The following is an 18,510-nucleotide window of genomic DNA, read 5'->3' on the forward strand; positions in this document are numbered from 1 at the left end:
TGTAGTGGTTACTCACCTTCATGACTCATAAATACCAGTAGGTCTAAACATCCCAGTGAGGGTAACCTGTAGTGGTAAATAATGAGGTGTAATAGAATATAGTGGGAGTTAAAAGGCAGAACGGAAAAACAGCAGAAGTTATGGGGAGATAATTCGATGAACGGGTTAAATTTGAGTCATACGAGTCGAACGAAACTTTGAGAAGTTGAAAATGAGTGAAAATTCCTCCGCCGCGGCGACAGAGAAACAGAAAAGTAAAATTCGAAAGGTGAATTTCTGAATACGTTCAACCAGTAAAAACATTGACTTATCTCAGTAAATTGTGTGTGATTACATTTTGTTTAGCTTAATATCAAGTGTATATTCACATGTCCCTTCAGTCATATAGATACTTCTCAGATAGACCCTCCTCGGTACTTGTGCGGAGGAATATATTTTCCTCAGTGACTTCAGTGACGGGGTGAAGGGAGCGAAGAGAAGAAAGTGACCCGAGCGTTGTTGTCTTTTATAGGAAAATATATACAAAAACGAAGACTTCAGGGTAAAAACAGATCAAGAAGAAATAGGGGAAACGAGGACTTTTGTTATTTTTCAACTCATTAATTAATTTATCTTTGCGACACTGAAGTTAAGTTAACCCGAGACGGAGCTCAGCCTCGCGCTGGCGACTCTATGTGGATTTTACAGAAAATATGGGCCAATTACCCGGTTTCTCTTCGGGCAAAATATTAGTAATAGTCGTCTGCTGCCTTCCACTTTCTTATGGTAAGTCACTGGAATACGATTTCGTTTTTGACACTTTTCTATGACCTAAAGCTTATTCGCTCGCAAGTTGCTTAGCATCTGTGATGGCACGGGTCGAAGCATCTGCACACGCTTCTGCATAACAACGCAGATGTGATTTTGACTTATTGATTCGAAAGGTATCTCGTTTTTGATAGAACGTACCCGATTTTGATATGTGGTTAGTTTGTCGCATGCTTTTAAGCATCCGTTTAGTAACTTAACAAACCAAGTAGTCATAAATAACTTTGTAATGTTTTCATGGCCTTAGCAGCTCGCGAAAAGGTGAAGAATGGGAGAAGTTACTGCCAAGCTTTAATTTAGCAAGCTAACCATTACATTATTTGTTCCAGGTCATTATTTTGAGTACATTGTATACCTCTGTTTTAAATCAACAACATATTAATTAAGATTGATTGGTGGTCTTATAACTTCATTATAAGCCATATAGTTGCTACAATTTGCTAATGGCTTGATTCTTCAGGGATAGCACCGCTGCCCAGATGTTAGCTAACAAGCGCGCTCGCCCAGGCATTATTATATCTAGTAGTGTCTGAAAGGAATTCAAAATGGTTGTGCTGTGTTTCTAAGTGTAACTCTGAATTAAAAGTACAATACATATCTGCTTACATTTTTTTCATTCGAGTTTGATAGTGTGTAATATTTATATTTTCTTTCTTTTTGTTTTGGACGTGTTTGTGCTGATTGGTTACTATTATTTCTATTCTCAAAATACAACTGTGTCATCACATTGATGACAGTGTGAACAGTTATCGTTCTACTAATAATAACATTGCTATTAAACTAATTGTAAGCTACTACACTATGAATATTTATCCTTATTTTACTTAATTATGACTAATGTTACCATTAGGTCTGCTTTCAAACGTTACAATTATCGGGCCCTTGTGATATTTATGGCTGCAAACACATGTAGCACAGTAATTGTGGTCAATCACAATAAATCAATTGCAGCCAGGTAAAAGACATTCACCGTTGTGTAGACTTCATGCTTGACTGTAATTTCACACATTTTGGACTTTTGAACAGAGGAGTCACAAAAGAACATAAGACAATGCAAAACCGCTGCAGGCAGAAGAAGCGAGTGGAATGTTGCTGTTGGTGTTTCACATTCCTCCCTCACTTTTTCTCTCTCAGTCCCACTCATGCTTTCTCCCTCTCTCCCTTTTCTCATACAATCACTTTCCCAGTGGAACACTGGCTGTGGGCTCCCTATTGTGTCAACCAGATGATGCTTTTTTCTCTTGTGCTGTATTAGGTATTATCCCTTGAGAGGGAAGCGGCAACCCCTTTTTGTGGCACACGACATAACGCTTCCTCTATTGCGTGGGTCCATGGCTGCATATATTTACTCAGTCCAGGCGGTGTGCGTGTGCTTTGGAAAAGCCCAGCAATTGTGCCTGTTACAGCGTTGCTTGTTCTGCCGTCCAACCCATGCTGGAGCCTAGTGTGAAATTTGATTTATCTATGAGATTCTGTGCCCTTCAGCACAGAACAAAAGCGTCTGTTTATTGACCTTCCCACAGTTCTGCATTACTGAGTGGCTGAGTGCTGGCCCTTCCCACTGCCCGGGTGGGCAACGTGGTCAGAGCATCAGTCCATCCCAGGCTTGAGTGTGCTACCACAGTCAATTTAAATCTTGTTCTATATTTGTTTCCCCTTCATCCTAATCCTATGTTCTTCCTAAAATTTATATATATATATTATATACAAGTTATGAAGGTATAGAAACTATAAAGTTATGTATTGTGCTTGTATTAGAGGCCTGGTCATTTGGTGGGGGTAGTAGCAATTAAGTCAAGTAGTGTTACTCAGCCAAGAACAGGGATGTGTGATGAGATCCTGGGGATGAAGCTGGGGGAGTGTGCACCACATGTGTTTTTTGTCAAGTAGCGGGGAGGAGATCCAATGCGAGGGGGGCTTGGTGTGCTTAATGCATACAACAAAAGTGCAGACTGCCAAACAGCCTGAAGTGGTGTCAGTGCTGGGTGGAGTGTTGGATGAGTGAAATAGCAGAGGAGGTGAGAGAGCAGAATGGAGTTTGAGGGCGGGGGGTGGTGCTCTGAAGGGTGGGGGGATTATGGAGCATTCTGTGTGCACTGTTGAGCAAGTTAGCAAATTAACAAGGAATTAGAATGGCCTACATTCCTGTCCTAGCAGGGCCGAGTAATCCTAGAGTCAGAAGGGCAGAACGCTAGTTCCTGTGTCCAGGGGTCTACACTTCCCAGCACTGTAGTGTGAAGGCCACTCTGCCTACAAAGCATGACCCTCCTGTGTACTCAGCTTTACATCAAGGGTGCTAACTCTTCCCCCTAATCTGTTATTATCAGGACTTTGTTGTTGCGCTTGGCACTGGGCACTTCCATATATGACCCACTAGTCCTAGTGCAAATCCTGCTTGATGTTAAGGGTGCTGTTTGTGTGGGCCACAGATATCACCAACCCGAAGGCAAAGTTATTTAGTTAAACAGTTTCTCTGCATGCTGAGCAAGGGGATTTTATTGCAGGCTCAGAAGGCAATTGTTTGGCCCCTGGATATGAACTATAGCAATTCCAGGAAACTGAGTTACTTCCTCAGTTGGTGCGAACAACTTCCTGTCCTCTCCAATATGGGACTGGAGCCAGTGCTCAGGGACGCCAATTCTAGTGCAGTCTTTGTCAGTGTTTTGTAATTACTTCCCCATCTCACTCCTCAGCCATTAGTTCAAAGCCCCTCCATCACTCATTCCTTCTCTGCAATGGGACACAACTAACAGAGCCTCCCCTCCCCAGGGTTTGGTAGTGGTTTCAGTGACAAATCACTGGTAAGTGTTGAAGGAGGAACCAATGTGAGCCAGCCATCTGTGCAGACACACGCCAAAGCCGTGGCTAGACATACTCTATGTCTATGTGACCTTGATCTGTGCCCTTTTTTCAATTCCCATTTGTTTAAAAAATGCCAATGTTCTGTGATTTACATTTTGTATTTTCATTAAATTGTCATTAACAGAAGCTCTCATCCAGAGTAATTTACAGTTAGTGCATACATTTTAAGGTAGCTAGGTGGAACAACCATATAACTCAGTAGTAGTATGTACATTCTACTCAGTGAACTTATCTGCAAAAGTCTGTGGAAGAAAAAATAGAAAGGACAATACAAATAAGTTACATAATAAACATGTAGTATATGAATGCAGGGGAAGGGGTTGGTTGTAGAGTTATTTTAGGTACTCTTAGAAGTTAGTTTCATATGTTTCAGACTCTGTCTTTGGGCTTATTTGCATTATGATACATTTTGTGAGACATAGTGAAGAAGATGCTAGATTATTTTGTTGTGTAAAGTTGCAGATATCGATAGCTTGAGAAACCACCTTCCGAGGTAGCGTGCGCTACATTTTTGATTGAGCCCTCCTGAATGAAGATTTGCTGTTGTGAAGACATTGTGTCTGTGCAGTGAGCACACCTATTGCTCGATTTCCTTCTTCAACATGTAAATTCAAGCGCAATGGAAATGATTATGCAAACTAAATTAATATCTATCCTGGATTTTACTCTCTCTCATAATGTAAATAAGCCCTTAGCGCAGTGTTTCCTTCTTATTGTAATAACCGCCGCTGCTAAATTGTGATGCACTGCCACAGGAAAAACAGAATAGTTTACGATTGCACCAGCATCAGAGCAGAGCTACAACGTCCTGCACCCGACGTTCAGAGTATCTAGCCTTTGAGTGAGGACAAAGAAATGTCACTGGCTGTCTGTGCACGCCCACGTTTGTGAACTGTCAGTAAGTGGCTGTGACATTGATATAATGACAACCAAAGGTAAGAAGCGAGCTAGCTAACCAAATGTAAATAACTCGATAGCTACAATAGATTAGCGTCATGCTGGAAACGTTATATACATTTGGCAGTAACAATTTGACTTCTGATTTTCATATTTTGCCTTCAAAATAAAAATCTGCTGTGTATCTATATAGTATGTATATACACTCACCTAAAGGATTGTTAGGAACACCATACTAATACTGTGTTTGACCCCCTTTCGCCTTCAGAACTGCCTTAATTCTACGTGGCATTGATTCAAGGTGCTGAAAGCATTCTTTAGAAATGTTGGCCCATATTGATAGGATAGCATCTTGCAGTTGATGGAGATTTGTGGGATGCACATCCAGGGCACGAAGCTCCCGTCCCACCACATCCCAAAGATGCTCTATTGGGTTGAGATCTGGTGACTGTGGGGGCCATTTCAGGACAGTGAACTCATTGTCATGTTCAAGAAACCAATTTGAAATGATTCGAGCTTTGTGACATGGTGCATTATCCTGCTGGAGGTAGCCATCAGAGGATGGGTACATGGTGGTCATAAAGGGATGGACATGGTCAGAAACAATGCTCAGGTAGGCCGTGGCATTTAAACGATGCCAAATTGGCACTAAGGGGCCTAAAGTGTGCCAAGAAAACATCCCCCACACCGTTACACCACCACCACCAGCCTGCACAGTGGTAACATGGCATGATGGATCCATGTTCTCATTCTGTTTACGCCAAACCATTTGAATGTCTCATCAGAAATCGAGACTCATCAGACCAGGCAACATTCTTCCAGTCTTCAACTGTCCAATTTTGGTGAGCTTGTGGAAATTGTAGCCTCTTTTTCCTATTTGTAGTGGAGATGAGTGGTACCCGGTGGGGTCTTCTGCTGTTGTAGCCCATCCGCCTCAAGGTTGTGCGTGTTGTGGCTTCACAAATGCTTTGCTGCATACCTCGGTTGTAACGAGTGGTTATTTCAGTCAAAGTTGCTCTTCTATCAGCTTGAATCAGTCGGCCCATTCTCCTCTGACCTCTAGGATGAACAAGGCATTTTCGCCCACAGGACTGCCGCATACTGGATGTTTTTCCCTTTTCACATCATTCTTTGTAAACCCTAGAAATGGTTGTGTGTGAAAATCCCAGTAACTGAGCAGATTGTGAAATACTCAGACCGGCCGGTCTGGCACCAACAACCATGCCATGCTCAAAATTGCTTAAATCACCTTTCTTTCCCATTCTGACATTCAGTTTGGAGTTCAGGAGATTGTCTTGACCAGGACCACACCCCTAAATGCATTGAAGCAACTGCCATGTGATTGGTTGATTAGATAATTGCATTAATGAGAAATTGAACAGGTGTTCCTAATAATCCTTTAGGTGAGTGTATATGGGAAAAATAAAAACAAAATTACTGTTTCAATAATACTTTGCATAAGTTATAGAATATTATATGGTGGAGCACACCGAGAAATGGTTAGAGCTTAAGAAAGTTAATCTCGAGAACATATCTAATATAAAAAAACATATTTGCATAATTTCCCCCCACTGTAATGTACAAGGGATACTTTTTGTGGAAAAACTATTTAGTGTCACACTGAATGTATTGCACAAGTTTGTAAATTACAAATATAATGTAAAATCATGGGGCACATCCAGCAAAACCTATATTTTCTACCCCCTTTTTAACTCTCAATGCAACACACTGTACTTTACATGGAATTCATATTGCCTCATTAGTTAGTACCTAGTGGGTTTTGGGAGGTTATTTATGAACAGTTTTAGAGAATGATTAATTGAGGCAGAGTAATTAGGTTATTAATAGGGAATGATGTTAAGAGGGTATTGTCAAATTATGTTAATAAAATAAAGATGACAAGCAAGGTGTACAGGTAGGATGTTTTAGCATTTCACTCATCTAGCCTTTTGTGTCGTTGATGACGGTGTCTCGGCCCGTAGCCCCCCCGCCCACTGTTGGGAAAAAAAGTAGGGGTGCAAAGACAGAAAATAGTTTTGACTGGGCTGATTGGCGGACGTCGCTGAATGATGAGATTATAAAACCTATGCACTGACCAATGCAAAACACTCACAGGAAGAGAAGTAGAGATAGAAGGATTCACATCCATTTTTTGTTAATGTGGTAATTTCATTGTCCAGCCCTTAGTCTGACCATAGTTACGCATGCTTCTGCTTGGGCCACTACTAGGGTTTCAGAATCAAGATTTCCTGCTTAATAGGTCGTCAATTAATTTTCACTGAATCCTAGGCCTGGGGGTTCGGCAGAGGACATTTTAATAGCTTACGTCTCTGAATGTCCCTTCAGTGTAGACCAATCACTGTCAGCATGTATGTCTAACTGCAGGGCCAGTAGTCCTTCCTGTTCCACCTAGCTGGCTGGCTGGCCCAGTTAACAACGCAAGTAATTGTCTCAAAATCTAGTGTTAGAAGAGTGACTTCTTTTGCCTCTATTGCTGGTTGGTGTTATATAGCCTGGCTTGGATGATGTGTGTGTGTGTGTGTGTGTGTGTGGCCTGTCATCCTGGCAGTCAGGGGAATATGCTGTGTCTGCTCCACTCCTGTCAGCCTCTGCTTCACATTAGACCGTCACAGCTTCATGCTCACACCAGCAGGGATCACAGGCTGCTCCCATACAGACTGTAAATCTGATCTGTTCTGCCTTTCTGCTCTCTTCCCATCTTTCCATGTAGTGTTCCCTCAACCCTCCCACCCATTCCCGCCTGCATGCACTCCCTCCATTCCTCATTCATTACATGTGTGGAAGAATGCATGTGGAAATGTAAAGGCAGTTCTAGCGAAATGTTAGTGAAGGGGGAACAGTATATTTAGTAATCTGTGCGATAGAAAGGGTTATCCAAAGTGCACAGTGTGATGTCAAATTGATATCCCTTCCTCTGCCCATGATGCAAAAAAAAATCTGTCCTTACTTGGTTCAACTATACAAGGTTAAGACAATTTTAGGTGCTATGGTGAAGCGTTTAGAAGTACTTTACGGGACCAGTGCTTTAGTGAATTGTATGGATTAGCATTTTTGTTGGGTTGATTTAGCTGTTGAGTTTTAGTAAATGTGAGGGAATTAAGCAATGTGATCCACTTTAGATGTTTTTATATTGTAAACCATGATGCCAATAAACCAAGTGCATATTGTGTTTTTAACATTGGTTGGATTGAAAGGGAGCAAATTTTTATAGAGCAATCTCTGATTTTAATTTAGTAAATCGCAGATTATAGGGGTATTGAATTTTACTATGATCTTGGCATCCTTGCTTGGTTTACCCTATTGTAGTGCCTATTTTGTCTCTACATTGTGAAATTTCTCATTATTTAGGCCAGTAGACACACACACACACAGCAATGCAGGCAACCTGTGAAACAAACACAAGTGGCAAATTTGATATCAGGACAAGATTGATTGACATACAGTTGTGCTCAAAAGTTTGCATACCTTTGGAGAATTGATTATATCCAGATCCGGAAAAAAAAGGTGTAGTGGTTTCTAACATTTTTCCAGAGCTGTATGTACCATTTGTAAAGAAAACATGAGTGAGCAGGCAAAACATGTCTTTTATTTCTTATGGGATTCACATTCAACTGTAGGTCATAACAGAATGGCACAATCATAAAACAAAACATGGCAACAAATAAAAAAAAAAACTGACCCCTATTCAAAAGTCTGCATACCCTTAGTTCTTAAAACTGTGTATTGCCCTCTTTAGCATCAATTACAGCATGTAGTCTTTTGTAATAGTTGTCTATGAGGCCACGAATTCTTGCAGGTGGTGTAGCTGCCCATTTGTCTTTGCAAAATGCCTCCAGGTCATGCAAAGTCTTTGGTCGTCTTTCATGAACCAGAGTGGCTCGATGATATTAAGGTCAAGATTCCCTGTGCCTTTAGAGCTCACCCCCCCCCCCCCCCCCAAAACATCAGTGAGCCACCACCATTTACAGTGGGGATGGTGTTCTGTTCACCATAGGCCTTGTTGACCCCTCTTCAAACACAGTGCTTATGGGTGTGACCAGAAAGCTCAATTTTTTGTGGCATTGTCACAGTGAAGGCTTCTTTCTGGCAACTCGACCATGTAGCGTTGTATTGTGCTCCTTGAAACAACCACACCGTCTTTTTCCAGGGCAGCCTGTATTTCTGCTGAGGTTACCTGTGGGTTTTTCTTTGTATCCCGAACAATTCTTCTGGCAATTTTGGCTGACATGTTACTTGGTCTACCTGCCCTTGGCCTGGTATCAAGGGATCCCCGAATTTCCCCCCTCTCAATGAGTGATTGAACAGTACTGACTGGCATTTGCAAGGTTTTAAATATCTTTTTATATCCTTTTCCATCGTTATAAAGTTCCATTACCTTGTTGCGCAGGTCTTTTGACAGTTAATTTCTGCTCCCCGTGGCTCAGTATCTAGCCTGCTCAGTGCATCCACGTGAGAGCTAACACTAATGGCAATTTAAAAAGCCACAGGTGTGGGGAATTCACCTTTAATTTCCATTTTCACCTGTGTGTCACCTTGTGTGTCTGTAACAAGGCCAAACATTCATGTATAATTTTGATTGATTGATTGATTACGGTTTAAAAAGGAACGAAACAATTATGTGATAATACATGGCTTCCTATGATCACTATCCTTAAATAAAAGACAGTTTTTTTGCATGATCAGTCATGTTTTCAAAATCAAGTTCTGCCAGGTTATGCAAACTTATGAGCACAACTGTATAAAAAGGGGGTTGCAGCCTGGAGTCCTGAGGTATTGGAATCCCTCTCATTTTAGTCTTGTAGTGTTGAACCTAGCTGGCTTAAGACTTGTGTTGCGGGTTGCCACAGTACTTTAAAAAACATGAAACCTGATTTCTAACACATTGAACTTGATGATTGTACCTTCTATTGATAGGGCGGTTAGGTGTAAAAATGATTATTGATCGTATAAGTGGTCCCTTTGTTATATAGCATAGTGGTTAAAGACGTGGCCTTCTGCGCAAGCAAACTGTGTTCGAGTCTGGCCACAGACTCAAATTACGCATTAGGATTTGTTCAGGATAGACAAAAACTGTGCTGGCTTCAACCTTCCGTAGCTATTTTATAGTAAGCCTAAAATAAAACCGTTTACAGTTGTATTGCAACCTTTTCTGGTTGTTTGTTGAAGTACGCACACGTGCATGCTTTTTGGGGTAATAGCCTATAGATCACAACCCCTTGTAAAAGAGGAGGGGTTTCCATGATTCTCTGTTATCACTTGACGAATTAGGCAGTTATCTTCACCTATATTGATAGTTATTGTATTCACGAATGAAAGAAAAACGAATGTTGTGCCATGAAATTAAATAGCATTGGCAGTGTAATGTTCATCTTCAGTCTCGTTAGCAATTGCTCATTTCGTATGACCAATAATTCCATAATAAGTAGATTCTAGTGGCCTGTTACTGGCTAATAAAAGCCATACAGTTCATAGATGCTATTTGTGGTAGAGGTGAACGTAGTAAGAACTATTACTCAGTTCAACACAATGACTAATTGTGTCTAGCTAAATATTCAAACTTGGCGTGATGTTAATACGAGACAAAATTATCTAATTTTGAGACGCATTTTTCTGACAAGGTAGTATATCCCAATTGGTCCCAATACTGCCATACTACCTTACTATGTACAAAACAGTACATTCTTCACCATCATCCGTGAAGTACGTACTTGGAGTACTTAGTATGTAGTATACGATTTGAGATTCAGGCAATGCTTTTGATTTCCTCCTAGTTCACATATCGTAGTGGCTAGCTATTCAAATGTTATTGTATGGACAACCATCTACAGTAATCCATTAATAAATGTTCTGTGCCCACATTGTTTCAGAATTTTTTTTATGGCTGGGATAAAAGTGGCATTTGGACACAATACGGAGGTGGACTGGCTACCAGCAAGCCCTGTGTTCTTGTGGGATCATCCCCGTCCTTCTATGTTTTGACCCCGGTTCGATTCTCCTATCAGATGTTCCAGTTTTTGTCTTTCAGAAATATTCATCCACTCAGCCATTGCACAACAATATATAGCCACTCTGTAATACCATGAATCTCATATATTTAAGAGAATTATTGTATTACGTGACCCATTCATACCATGGCTGAAACAAATCAGCCATGGAGTGATTGGAGTCATTGTTTTTGTTATAGGTAGGCTGTATAGCCATTAGCTAGCCATCTACAGTAATCTTTGTATAAGAGTACACTTTAGTTCTGTTAAGAAACGTTCTGTTTCCCACGTTTTTTCAGCAAATAATTTATGGCTGAGGTACAAGTTGCATTCCTGCTGTTTATAGAGCGTAGTGGTTAAAGTCACAGTCTACCACATAGGAAACCGTGGATCTTAATTACCAGCCAGGATCCAGAACATTCATCCTTTCTAATCGCGGGCGGGCTGAACTTGGTTTGCCTGGTTCCTTTTCTGGTTTATAGCTACCTCGTCACTGAGGTATAAATGAACTTAGCCAGCCAGTTTTTGGAAAGCCTTGCGTTGTGGATTTTGTAGTTGACCTGTTGAAATCGCTCAACAAATTTCTTGCTAACTTATGAAACAAACATGTTGAACTCAGTGCTCCAGAATACATAAGAAATAGGCTTATGGAATCATTTTTGAACATAGTATTCTTTGCTTCTTTATGAATCACAAGCTAAAAATGCAATTGGAATAATATCATAGTGATTGTAGCCTACTGTGGTTGAAGAAATATGAAAGCTGTAATACTGTTAGTTAGAAAAATTACAAGCTTTCGTCACTGATAATTTTTCATTGAATGCTTTATGTGAATAGGATTTTGTTTTTGTTGTCATTTGTTTTATATGAGACAAATAATCAAACTCTGGATTTAAATATATGCTTTTACTTGTTGTCACAGAAGCTAGAATGATATGGTTAATTAAGAACCTTTCTAATGAGGACAATGTCCCTGCAAACAAACCTGCCCATGTTTTTCAGAGCTATTTAGAAAATGTGATTTTGAGTGAAATGAGTAAAATAACGGACTCTGAAGTGTTTTTTGGTTTCAGAGTTGTATTTAATTGTTTATGTTTCCAAACATATATACATTTTCTTAACTTATCTATGGACTATATATACAGTTTATTAGACAATTTAGTGATCTAGTACCCTACTAACAACAATGAAAGGCAAACGGGAGAGAGCATGTTGCTATGGTTTGGATTATCAGACATTTCGGATAACTCTATCCACCAATGAAATGTTGGAACGAGCAATTTGAATTGGAGTCTTATGGTCAATACATCTGTGTTTTCAGAACTCAACTACATTTTCATAAAGTCTTCAGTGTGAGAAATTATGAATTTCTTTCTGCATTAACGCAACCTCTGTTTATTTATATGTAAATCATAGGAATGTGAAGTTTTGGGTGGATTACCACTTAAACATTGCTCTAACAGACCCCTGTTTCCCTGTTTTTCTTAGCCGCCTGGTTCTTATCAAGTCTTCAATCCCAGGAAATTCCCCTAAACCACATTTCACTGATAGAATATGAGAGCTTCCATTAGGGGAGAAGAAAGAATGTCAGTTCTGGTTACAATAGGCTGGTAAAACATATTTGTCAGTGGGGTGTGTGGTCGTGTGGTGGTGTTGGTTATATCTGTGTGAGATGAGCTGGGCCCGGATGCAGTTGGGAGGATCCTGTCCTCCCTCTCCCAGTCAGAGCTCAGGCTGGCGGTCTGCTTCACAATGGAAATGGAGTAATTAGTGGCAGCCCGTCCCAAATCTTGTGAGATCATTGTGCCTGGCTTTGTGACAGCGTGTACGTGGAGCTTGTCAAACCAGTCAGAAGAAAAAAGCTTTCTCTGCTGTTCACTACATGCCACCCTCTACTGCTCTTTTTACCACTTTTCTCATACTATTTTTTGATATCCTCCTCAGTTGCCCGTTGTTTATTGTGTTTATGTACCTTGTATCTTCTGCTTCCTGCTTTCTGTCCGTCGCTTCTTTATGTATAAAAAGTTTTGGATGTCTGAACTATATGCCTATAGCAGTTCTTTTTCTTAATAGCTAATTCCTTATTTTATGAACCCTTGTCAGTAGCGAGTCTCAAATTCCAGACACTGTTCAATCATATGTATATATTTGGCAGCTCTTTTTAACCACAATGACCACACGAGACGGCACAGGAAAAGTATGTCTGCTTGTAAAGCTTCCATATGTATTTCAGGCCTAGATGAATAATTACAGCCTAAATCATTGTTTGTTTTTTAACATGGGTTTTCATGCAGCAGTTTCATTAATTATCAAAACATAGCCTAAATGCTTAATATTGGTTTATGTAAACATGCTATCACAAGTCAGAATCAGCCTTCCTGTCTTGTACGGTAGCATTAGTTAAGAGGTCACTCTGATATTGAGGTTGTATGGAGAAAAAAAAAGTACAAAATACAAAATATAAAGTTAAGATACGACGATTTCCCCAAACGTTTTTATCTTGATTAAATAAAAGTATCTTCTATTTTCAACATAGAAAACATTTTAAGTAATGGAGAAAAAAACCATACCTTTTCTACTTTTGTTGTCACTCTGGACACTAAATGGCCTAAATGGTAATGGTAAAAACATTTGCAATTCATTCTGGGTACAAAATAGTGTATGTTTAATTATGTATTACAGACACATGGATCAGAGAAACACTGGCCATCTCTCACACAGCAGTAGACCTGCTGTGATGTGTCAGCTGATGCTCACTAACCTCATGAGAGTGTCTTTGCCTCAGGTGTCCCAGGCCCATTCTGTACCCTGAATGCTAGTTGTTGTGTTTGTTTTCTGTTGTTTCAATATCTGATATTACCCAATATGAGTTTCTATCTACTGGTTGATATCAGTCCCAATACCCCTCTATGCCCTCCAATCATCCCCCAGTTGATCAACATATTTTTGACAAATAATTATATTTGTACTTTAAGATAGAACAACCTCCAGATTTGTATGGTATCTCTACAGTACTTTTTCCTGTAAGCCTACTTCTTCCTTTCAGAATGGTACGAATACAATATGAGAGCCTTGTCACAGGAAGTAGCATTAACATTGAGCACACTTCCTGTGCAGCGGTGTCTGTCCTGTCACGCGAGGGTTGGTGTTGCTGTGAAGTCATCTGACCTGCCCTCTCTTTCTCGAAAGAGCTCTTGTGTTTCGGCAGTGACTTTCCTGGTGGTTGAACACGCCAGTGAACCCTGGCATTCAGACCAAATCAAGTGGAAGAAAATACAGTTTTAAATCCTCTCAGCTTCATAATATCTCAATTAAAAAACATGTTAAGTTAGAAGATTGATGTTAGCAACATCAACATTCAGTTTGGCATCTGCCACAATCGAGTGTGCATCAGGACCACTTGAGTTCAGTGTCTGGTTGCGTCCTCACCACACAATAGAGGATGTGTTTGGGCCTCAATATCTAACTGGCAGTCAGATAGAGGAGCTGTGTGGCCTGTCTACAGCATGCTCCCTGGCTGACCTGTCTGGATAGTAGTTGTCCTCTGTTACGATTTCCTGGGGTGGGATGTGTAGGACTGGTGACATTGACTACATTAGAATATTAAAAATCCTTGAGATGCATGTTTCAAAAAGAGAAGGTTAAATAAACACACTGAGGAAGGTCTATTGGAAAGCAGGTTTTTGGTCATGGTTATTAAAATATTCAAATTAAGTTCAAATAAAATTCAAAATTGATTTGTGATTTCTGGAAATAAAGGTTACAGATGAAAATGATTTGGCTAAAATATGCTAAGTAATGTAAGGCTGTTGAATCTGAAGTGCTGAAAATAGTAAATTAAGCAAATAGCATATAGCTGGCTAGCTTATTTAAGTACCTTCTCTAGGCTTCTCTATCCAAGAAAAACACTGTTATGAGTTAATAAATTATGACTTCTAATTCTGTAGCTGAGTTTGGCATGGCTACCACTGCTTTTCTCTCTTTCTCTCTGTCTGCGTTTGTTCTTTTGTCACATAAACTGCCATTGAACCAATGTTAAATGAGACACCCCTGTCTTTTTCACGTTAAGAGCTTTTGTTTCAGGTTTTTAAAACATTTAGAATAACTGATTACTATTAGAATAATAAACGTTACAGTTTGAATACAGAAATTAAGATAATTGTGTTTTTCATCATGCTGTGTGTTCATAACTGATGTGTTATATTCCTGTCTGTTGCAGCTCTTCAATGTCTGGATGCTGTTAAACCATGTGTGAACAATGCTACGTGTGTCACCTTCACCAATGGGACAGGATACTGTAGGTAAGACTGGTTGTGCCCAGGAGGATTTCCTATAGGTGGTGGTGTATAGGAGTCAGTTCAAACCCCATCTGTCTACAGAGAACATACTGTTTCTAAAAACACCACCAAAACTCATAAAGTGTTTCCCTCTTATTGTAATAACAGCGGCGGACCGCTGCTGCTAAAATGTGCGCAGCCACAGAAAAATGTATTTTTATCCCAAGCTGAATGCAATTAACCATTTGCTATCGCACCAGCATCAGCGCAGAGCAGCAGTGTCCTGCACCCAAAATTCTGAGTATCAAATACGTCAAAAAAACGTAACTGGCTGTGTCTGTGCACGCGCACATTTGTGTTAAACCGTCAGTAATTGGCTGTGACATTGATAAAAAGAAGGCGGTATTCGTCTGAGCAATGGTAAGAAGCAAGGTAGCTAACCGTCATAACTCGATAGCTACAATCAACTGCAGTAGATTAGCGCCATGCTGGAAACATTAGAGATTTGGCAGCAACAATAAAACTTTCGTTTTTTGTATTCTGCCTTCAAAATAGAAGTCCATATGTGTGTCTATATAGTGTGTATTGTGTAAAATTTCAAAGAAAATACTATGTGGGGAAAATATAAACAAAACTAAATTACTATTTAAATAATACTTTAGATAAGTTAAAGAATATTATAAGGTGGCGCACACTGAGAAAGTTAGTTAGAAAACATTTAATATAAAAATATCCTATTCTGATGTCATTATTGTTGTTAATTTGCTTGTCCTGATTAGCTTTGGAGAGGGATTGTGTAACTGTTCCAACCACACTATATTTATGGAGGATGTTTTCGCATTTCACCCATCGTGCCATTTGTGTTGTTGATGCTGCCCTGTCGGCCCACAAACCCTGCCTCCACTGTTGGGAAAAAAAAGTAGGGGAAACACTGATATATGTCAAACTGTAAGCTTTTTCAACAATATATCAAAGGGGTCTCATGTTGCCAAGTTGATAAACATTTTGTATGCCACTGTATTCAATGGCAACAACATCTGTCATTTTCGAGATGTACACTTTTATGTATATTGGTTTTTAATGTTATGTAAAAGTCTGTAGTTATGTAGGTTAGCCATGATATATGCCTAGTGCATTTGACAGTGGTTGTAATTAAGAACTTACTTAGGAGAGTCAGAACAGACACTCCCAATCTGATCAGCAATTATGGAAGTGCAGCTGGGTCATGGACCTATCATGTTTCTTTTAATTGGATGTGAATCACACTCAGTTTCTGTTCTCAGAACTGTGAAATCTGAAAGGTTGGCTGCTTCCAAAATAAATAGAAAACTTCTAGGTTATCATTGGTGCTTTCAGTTGAACTTTAAAGCAAATACTTTCTGCTACAAGTCTGTAGAGTCTTTTGTGTCCTCCCCGGGTCTGCAACAAGATGTTGACCTTGAGCTAGGCCTGTCTTTTCACTATCAGTAGTTGAATTAGGTAGAATAGCAGGACAAGTGAGCCAAAGACCAAGAACACTCAACAGCTTCTTGAGGCACACAGTAGTTTTAAGGGTGACTGTTGAAAGGCTGACATCGACTGACCCAGAAGGAAGTTTCAACTTGCTAGTTCGTCTCTCTGTTATCTAAAAAAAACGAATATGTCTGTGATCATAATTAAGTTTGTGACGGACATGTAATTTTGTATGAAGGTAACTGGTAAAATTCTAATGCAGTCACCACTAAAATCGCAAAGAAGTGAATTATTTGTCTCATCCTGGTCCTATGCATGCCCTGTTGCCTAACTAGCTTGCCTGCTCAAAACTGTTAATATCTAATCAAATGGGATGAAGGACATACATGTGTAGTGGAAGCTACAAGTTTGTCTAGCTAGTGTGAGTCTGCTGTCCCTCTCCTCCTGGAGCTCAGCGAGGACAGGCAAGGGAGAGGCCATTGGCAGGGGCGGGGGGGGGCCCATTGTCATGTGAGTTAGACTGAGAAGCAGCATGCAGTCAGACTAAAAAGGAAGAGGGAGGTGGCAAGCAAGCCAACTTGTAGTTTCCATTTGATACTATGTACCTTCCCATCAGATTAGCAACAAATGTGTCCTTCTTGACATCATCCTCAAGAGTGGGGAAGCAAAATAAGTAGCAAGCACTTAGCTAACTTGGCTACTTGTGTATTCTCCCTGTCCTTCTTAATTACCTTTTCGTTGCTGTAACATATCCAGTAAAAGTTTTATACTGTCATTCTATTTCCATCTTCCTTTGATTGGCTTTTATCTTTCTTCTTATTTTCTTTGCCACATGGAGTCTTATCGTTATGACTGTTTTTTGATGGTCTAAAATCAGTTATGACTGTTGTTGTATTTTCATTTCATCCTTCATAACCGTTGGTTACATTGTTGTAATGTAATTGTGTCATCCCTCGTCATAACGATAGCAACAGACAGTTGAGTATGTGGAGGCTCTTCCCCCTGAACTAAGGAGTCTTTTAGTCTAAGGTCAGTCAGGTGTCAGAAAGCAGGGCATCTTTTAGACCAATTAACCATGCAGTCGTGTGGCATTGTCACTGTCCCTCCCTCTTTCCAACCTCAAAAGCATAGTTATATGAAAATTCCATGTGTTATTACACTTCTAGAATATTAACCCCCCCCCAAAGACGGGTGTAATTATGGCCTGTGAAACTAGAGGTTAAAGATCAGAGTGTTAATTATGATGGCTGCTCTTGCATTGACATGGTGTCCTTAGGATGGGTAATGGTTATTGAGGACTTTGTTTTATTTGAAAATAAATTGCATTTTACTGTTTACATTTTGTTATTACATTTAAATGCCTAATGAAACAAATAAAAATGACTGTATCACCTTGCATCTCCAAAGGCAGTTGCAGGAAATGAATTAATCTCTGATCATAAACTAGATGTTATTGGATTATGTGAAATGTGGCTAAAGCCTGATGAATTCACTGCCCTAAATGAGGCCTCTCCTCCTGGCTATACTAGTGATCATATCCCTCGTGCATCCCGAAAAGGAGGGGGTGTTGCTAATATTTATTACAGTAAATAAAACATTTACTCTCAAACACATCACTGATTTTCATTCTTTTGAAGTTTTACTGATGAAAGGTAACCAGGCTGATAAATCGTTTTACATAACTACTAGTTACAGGCCCCCCGGGCTATACACAATGTTCCTCAATGAGTTTTCAGAATTCTTGTCTAACCTTGTAATCATGGCAGATAGTATTCAAATTTTGGGCGATTTCAGTATTCATATGGAAAAGTCCAATGATCCTCTTCAAAAAGCCTTTGAAGCCATAATTGACTCAATGGGTTTTATCCAACATGTCTCAGGTCCAAGACACTGCCGCAATCACACTTCAGATTTAGTCCTGTCATGAGAAATAGATATTGTAGATCTAATAATTTCCCCCCAAAATCCTGGAATATCGGATCACTGTCTTATTACATTTACCTTTAAAACAAGAAATCCACTTGCTCCGCAAACAATGAGTTTCAAAAGCCGTACTATAAATTCTCGGATTAAAAATAAATTCCTTGATATTCTTACAAGTTCGCTCATCAACGACAGAGTAAATAAATCCGCAAATGATCAAATTGAGGACCTAAACTCAACACTGCAAAATACTTTAGATACGGTTGCACCACTTACAACAAAAGAGA

General features: G+C 39.8%; 1 protein-coding gene across 3 annotated transcripts in view; it reads left to right on the forward strand.

Moving 5' to 3' along the window:
- Positions 1 to 456: 456 nt before the first annotated feature.
- The window catches only part of notch2 (notch receptor 2), a 52,736-nt gene continuing 34,682 nt past the window's right edge, over positions 457 to 18,510 (forward strand). For all 3 annotated transcript variants that reach the window (XM_020049094.3, XM_020049095.3, XM_010871806.5), the window contains exons 1-2: positions 457 to 765; positions 14,791 to 14,872. In XM_020049094.3, the coding sequence (XP_019904653.3) occupies positions 693 to 765; positions 14,791 to 14,872 (155 nt within the window). In that variant the 5' untranslated portion in view covers positions 457 to 692. The remainder of the gene's footprint in view (positions 766 to 14,790; positions 14,873 to 18,510) is intronic.

The sequence above is a fragment of the Esox lucius genome, chromosome 8 (genome assembly GCF_011004845.1).
Source record: "Esox lucius isolate fEsoLuc1 chromosome 8, fEsoLuc1.pri, whole genome shotgun sequence".
Classification (NCBI taxonomy): Eukaryota; Metazoa; Chordata; class Actinopteri; order Esociformes; family Esocidae; genus Esox; species Esox lucius.